A 6,559-nucleotide genomic window follows, 5' to 3' on the forward strand; every position below is an offset into this window, starting at 1 on the left:
AGCCCTGCTGGGTTATTAATAAACATGTTTTGGCTGACATTGTCCTACGGATCAGAACAAAAGAATGTCTGCAGCTTGGCCATGCTGGTGGAGACGACTCTACAGAGAGAAGTGTTTAATGGTTCTGTTAGTTTGACGATAGTTGATGAAATTATGCAAAACATAGGAATATGCTATATTTTGTTTTCTGTAATTAAAGAAAAGTTTTTTTAATAGATGGGGACATTGTTGGATTAGAATTAAGACAACAGTGAGCATAAATGGAGTGGATTACAGCCGTTTTTTTCTAGTTTCCACTTTAATATACTCTTCTGGTCCTGACCTGCTGGACCTCATCACAACTTTCTTCTGGTTAGGGCATGGAATGTCATAATTCCAGCACAATGACGCCCATAGTGGAAATTTGTGTAACAGTATATGGATGGTGGCCTGTAAAATGACTGTGGTGGTGAAGTCAAATTGATTAAAAAGATTTTAAGACCCCCTTCCAATACAAATCACGTTCTTGTGGCATTTTTCTCATGACAGATTACATATATAAAGAAAATTACTATTAAAATTGCATTTGCTGAGTATTTCTTTATTCAAATTGTGGATGATGGGATGATGAGAAGTGGGGGCGGGCTTACTCCACGCCAACAACTCGGAGGCAAATCTCTGATGAACCCCTGCAGCTCTGCAGAAATATGTCCTGAAAAATGATATAGGATTTTTTTATAATCATAATTAAGACTACTGGAAACTCATCAAAAAGATGATAAGAGTTGGGCTTTGAGGAAAAATAAAAACTTAAACTAAGTTTTGTTTTTAGTGCCAAGAAACGTCTGAACTATTCGTTGAATTTTGTTGTATTTTCGGTGGGTATTGTTGGTGGTTCAGTCTGTCAGACACTGTTACAACCCTGGGCTGTATAGATGTGTTCCTGGTGCCTGCTTCGTTTCTCCATTTGGTGATGGATTCAGGAGAACTCATCCTCCGGCCAGATCCTCCGCTGCAGCTCTGGGGTCCTCAGCTATTTCCCTGCAGGCACTCATCTGTTTGGTTGCATTTGTTTTCCCCATTTAACAGACATACACTTTATTCTCAGACACAAACGCAACACCACATCTTCATGCTTTGTTATTTGGGTTGTTTAAGTGTATTAAAAGTACACTGAGTGCTGAAACCGGTTTTGTCTCCCTCTTATTTATTTAAATGGTCTTATTTAAAACTCATCTGATTGCCAAACTGCCTCCCCAAGACTTGTCCTAAGACATCAGTGGAATTTAATCTTTTATTTGGAAAAGCAAACACAAAGTTGACATTCAATGCATAATGCTCAACAAATACAGAAAAACCATAAAAACTCTCCATATTTTCAGCTTGACCTTGTCATTGATTTTTATTGATAGGAATTGATGGATGATACCCAACTTCTCTTTTTTGTTTTGATTGGAATTAATGTAGAGATGTGGATTTTAGCTCTAATGGAGTGAGGACGGACATCCACTCTTGAGTTTCTTTCCTTCAGGTGTGCCTCGAAAATAGTCAAGATATGATGAGAACACATACTTATTCATGACTTTGACTCTCCCAAAGATGTCTAGCTCTGTTTGCTCATCGTAATGAAGAGCGTTCATGACCTCCCTTGATCTAAAGTATAGGGCATTTTCTTTGGCAACAACCTGTTCTAGCCACACCTTTTGGGGCGCTGTTTCGTAGTTGTCAACAGTGCAGCCATAGAACCCTCGTCTGGGGTTCTCCGGCCAAGGTTCCTTGGTCACCATGGGGTGGTTCTCTCCAATAAAAGATGTGCACAATGGGCTGTCAGACCCGCGAGAGCGCCCTACCTCACAGCCAATAACACTCATGAGAAAAAGGGAAAAAGTTCGGAAGTTGCGCACAGACGCTGAAAACACTGCTGCCATGAAGTATTTGCCCCATCGCTCGCAATTGAAGATGCAGTGGTGAAGCTGAAATGTCTGGCGACAGAAATCAGTAAACTTGGATGCTTTGAGACCCTGCTGTAGCTCCAGCAGGGACGACTCCTGCGGGTCATTGCTGAAAGTGCGAACAAACTCCTCGACTTCCCCTTCATTGTCCATTCTCATGAACTTCCCCACCAGGCTGATGCTAAGGTTATTATTTTGCACTTTGTAAATACAGTCATTAAGAACATAGTACAGGTCATCGGAAACTTCCTCCCTGGCATTGTATCTGATCTCTACCAGCAGGTCCAGTATATTGTTGATATGTTTGGGAACAATTGTTTTTGCCTCTATCTCTTTAAGCCAAACAGCTTTTACTTGACCATGGTTTGGGGTGTAATCTGGAGCCCGCCTTTTTTCAGTCTCCTCAAAGAACAAGCTCCAAGTTAGACCCTCCAGGCAGTCAATAGAGGAGTACTTCTTTCGCAAGTCTGCTGGAACAAACATTTGTGGATGGCTTGGCCACTCCAACATCTGCAGGTACAAAGCCTTTCCTTTGTAATCTGAAAGGATGGGACCTGCACAGCCAAGCTCTTTCACTGTCCGAAGTATACCATTCTCAAGTAGCTCAGCTGTGATTGTGCTGCTGTGGTCATGGACCCTCCAGCCGCTGCCACTAGCAGCCACTATCTCTCCATCAGAGTTTACCGATAGGAGGCTAGTGTGCAGATGCAGCTTTGTTTCCACTCTAGCAGAGTGAAGGACCTGCAACAGCTTCAGCATGAAGTGTTCATCATTTCCAAGGCTGCAGCTTATAATGGTGACTGTACCAATGTCACCAGAGAGGATTTCAGCTTTTATGGTGGTGACTAATTTGGCAATATCGTCTGGCCCATAACCGGCCAGCTTTGCAGCTTCCATGGGGCCTTGGCTGCCATGGCCCACCAGCATAATATTGTGATTTCTTCCAGAAGGCCTTGAGCTTCCTCGCAAAACCTGCAGTGCCCCCTCATGGTACCTCAGGAGTGTTGACATAGAGGGATCCCTCAGAAACAGATAAGTAGCCGATTCCATCACCACCGGGTCGTTCTCCATCGCAACTATCATTTGGTAGCTGTATCTGACCTCCTCTCTGTGAGTGACAATATGATGGTTAGACAATGTTTTTATTTTAAATATATAAGGACACATGCTGAATAATTCCATAAACTCTTATTTGCAATAAAACACATTTTTCACAATCAAATGCACAAAAGCAGAAAGTGTATCCCTATAAACTGAAGAGATTCATGTCTAATTGAAGCAAACAAAAACAATTAAAAAATTAGCATTGATGTAGAAGAACACACAAGTATATTTTGTGCTCCTTATATTCCTTTCTTTGGCTGCATTTAGTCAATGTGTGATTTATCATAAAGTTGTATCTTACCTCTTCCCTAAACTGTGGCCAAAGTCAGACTTCCAACCTGAAGACAAGAAACAAAAATACAAATTTAGCCTTTGACATGTAAAATCTCCTTTAATGACAGAGTGATCAGTCAAAACAATAACTACAGCAGAGCTTCTTTTCTTCAGCATCAGGAACTTGACTACCGTACTTTGATTTACAGTTTGACTGTTCTGTCCATGAAAGCAGTTCTAAACATGAGTCTGTGTAGAACCTAAGTAAGAAGTTAATAGTCTGGCATTCAGAGAAATTGCGGCCTGTTTATGTCCCCTCTAAAGTCATGGTTATCTTTACCTGGGTGATAAACTAGAATAAGAATTGTTCAAATACCCCTTGTGGAGACAATTAAAACCAAGTCCACTCTGTTCCATAGGTTCCCAGGTCCCCCTCTAGAGCCAGAACGGTTGGGGCTAGCAGCCAAACCCCCGTTGGCTTCCATTCACAGGAAGAACTGCAAGGGGTCTCCATGTGTGACTTGGGTGGCATTCAGGGCCAAATGCCTTTAGCGGACTAATCCACAGTTTACCATCATGGCATGGTCATGACACTGTGTCAGAAGGAACCTGAGCTTGTGCTGCAGGGTGAGAGGAACGGAGAGAAACAGTTGTCCCCCTCCATGTACAGTTTGAAATATACATTTATGCAAATATATATTTCTATGTATTTGTGCACATGTTTAAATTTTGACAACAACCTTTAAGGGTCCTGACAGCGAATCATCCACCCTCTTCTTGCCCTTTCCTCTGTTCCCCTCTCCCTCACACTCACCACCCTCATGTCCTCTTTGGCTTTCACCATAACCCTTCTTATTTGGACCTATAGTGAAAGATGACATGAGGGTGGTTGGTGTGAGTGATGTAGATGCAGAGGATATAATGAGGTGGAGGCAGATGATTCGCTGATCCTAAAAGGATCAACCAAACGGCAGAGACAACTTTCAGTTATTTAAAAATAATTTGTTTTAACATTAGATGTCTGGATTTGGACTGCACCAGTGCCTCTTTAGAGTCCAATGCACCCTAACTGGAAACCTCCACAAAGTTTTCAGCATCTGAAATGTAGGCAGTGCTAAGGAATCCCCAATGTATCACTCTCACCTGGATGTTGACTTGTATTCACAATGACCTTTCTTTAATGACACGAATGAAAGTTAAGACAAAAAACTGTATTGGAATCTAATCCCTTGAGTTAAAGAATGCAACTCTTTCTAAATACCAACTATTTAAATGTAAAAAATAAATTAGTTAAACACCGTTTGCTTTTCAACTATGTATTTCAGCTGCAGGTTGCAACCCAACGCTTTCCTTCTTTTCTGTTGTATGATGACACAGAAAAAAATAAAGAAATGTGCTTTGGGAAATGATCATTGATTAACTAGTTCTGCAGATATTGTCTTATCTGCAGAATATGTCAACAATCATTTGGGATACTTTCTTGTTGGTTTTAAAATACAATTTGAGGACTTATTGCAGGCCGTTCTTTGCTGGAGCCAGATCAAAGTTTTGCATTCAAACGGTGTCTAGCCTGTTATTTGAATGCTGTGCATCAGAAAGGATGCTAAATGTTGTTAGTTTGCGGCTTTGTTGCCGGTCTTTGCCACGTTTGGCCCTATCCTAATGTCTATGACTCCTGATGCTGTTGATGTTTGGTTTTGTTCTTTTTATCTGTTTTGAAAATTTTCAATATACGACCTGGAACAGAACCATTTTACTTCTTTTACTCATTTTCAAAAAATGCAAAAGACAACTTTAATGTGAAAACCTGCATCAATCCATTCCATCTTGCCTGTTACTTAGACTTTATCCAACCAACAACTTGCAAACATTGTACAATGCAAACATGCACGTTGTTATAAACCTTTCCCCACTTTTTAAACTAAAAATGCATCCTTACTTAACACAGAAACCTCAGACTCTTTTTTTATTTCTGCTGAATTTAAAAATGATCCGAGTAGCATATGGTCCAGCTGCTAAATGTTTGATGTTTCTCAAATTATACTACGCTGTGAAAAAAGGGTTTTCTTCATCATGCAAAAAAAATAAATAAATATGAACACCCTTCCGAAGGAATTCTGATCTCACCAGTATTGACTCCTGCTGCCAAAAACAGCTGAATCATCAAGGCACAGACTCCACAGGGTTTCATTGTGTCTTTGATGCAGAGCGTTGAGCTGAGGAGCATTATGTGTACAGCTGGCAGAGGCGTCGCAGGTCATATCTCTGTCCACAGTCGGTCTGATAGCAATGCAAATTATGACCCGTGACCATTTGACTGCCTAGAGGAGCGTGTTTTGTCTCTGTTCTCATGTGCAAAGTTTAACCACAAAACGTCTGTACAAAGCTGATGAACGTGTGGACAGGCTAACGGAAAAAAGGTGTGACACAAAAGGATGAAGGAAGAACAAAACTTAAGGCTTTCCTCTCCTGGCCTAATGCCATCTACCATCCACCCCTATTTTAAACACTCAAAAGGAGAAGAAGGCCTCTCCCAATTATCTTTAAGCTTCAGGGGAAATGGAAGACATTAAACGAAGACATTAAAGCAACATTCAATTTTTCAGTTCAAATCGCTTATGAGATTTTTAGATAGATAGATGGATGGATGGATGGATGGATGGATGGATGGATGGATGGATGGATCTTAATTTGTCATTATCTGGTCATTCATACCTTAATAAAAAGGTACTGCTAAAAACATTAAGCAATACATAAAACTACATTAAAAGTCCTTCAATATATGTTAAAATTGTTAAAAACCAGATAAATAATAATAATAAAAACAATCACAGTAGTTGGTTTAGGGTCTGTCATCTGGACTTAGTTTTTAAAGTTAGAAGACGTTTCACCTCTTATCCAAGAGGCTTTGTCAATTCTTAATTAGCTGGTAATAGAGCTGGTATAAATGCTCTCATGGGGGAGGAGTCAGACCTCAAACTGGATCATATTGTCAACTTAGCCTACATGGCATCTGTTATTTGATTCAAACCACCCTTTACAGCACAAACTAGGCATTATCAGGACATTACAACACAGAGCCCAGGAGGTGCCCTCAAGCTCTGACGGAAAGAAGAAAGAAAAGCAACATATCCGTCAAGCCCTCAGAACCTGTGGATATCCCAGGTGGTGACAGTGGCTCAGTGCTTGGAAAAAAATCTGCGCCTCTATTGTTTTACTATTATCTGTTCTATCACCGAGTTTGAAACTGT

The 6,559-nt window shown here is 40.6% G+C and overlaps 1 protein-coding gene across 2 annotated transcripts; it reads right to left on the minus strand.

The window, feature by feature from the left end:
- Positions 1–1,259: 1,259 nt before the first annotated feature.
- Positions 1,260–5,679, minus strand: LOC105355132 (uncharacterized). 2 transcript variants are annotated; one of them, XM_011481186.3, is made up of 3 exons: positions 5,436–5,679; positions 3,337–3,373; positions 1,260–3,039 (listed from the first exon to the last, which is right to left on the minus strand). In XM_011481186.3, exons 1-3 carry the CDS (start codon positions 5,533–5,535, stop codon positions 1,464–1,466), a joined length of 1,713 nt encoding a protein of 570 aa, XP_011479488.1. In that variant the 5' UTR covers positions 5,536–5,679; the 3' UTR covers positions 1,260–1,463. The 2 variants fall into 2 exon arrangements, with proteins under 2 accessions (XP_011479488.1, XP_020562956.1); XM_020707297.2 differs by lacking the exon at positions 5,436–5,679 and having other exon boundaries at positions 3,337–3,619.
- Positions 5,680–6,559: the final 880 nt, after the last annotated feature.

Source organism: Oryzias latipes, chromosome 11, assembly GCF_053564925.1.
Source record: "Oryzias latipes strain Hd-rR chromosome 11, Olatipes_Hd-rR_3.1".
In the NCBI taxonomy this organism is placed as follows: Eukaryota; Metazoa; Chordata; class Actinopteri; order Beloniformes; family Adrianichthyidae; genus Oryzias; species Oryzias latipes.

Coding starts and splice junctions, on each gene's coding strand:
- LOC105355132 (XM_020707297.2), bottom strand. CDS start 3,485: ATGCTGAAGAAAAGAAGCTCTGCTGTAGTTATTGTTTTGACTGATCAC. Junction 3,040..3,336: donor GGCCACAGTTTAGGGAAGAG/GTAAGATACAAC, acceptor TGTCACTCACAG/AGAGGAGGTCAGATACAGCT.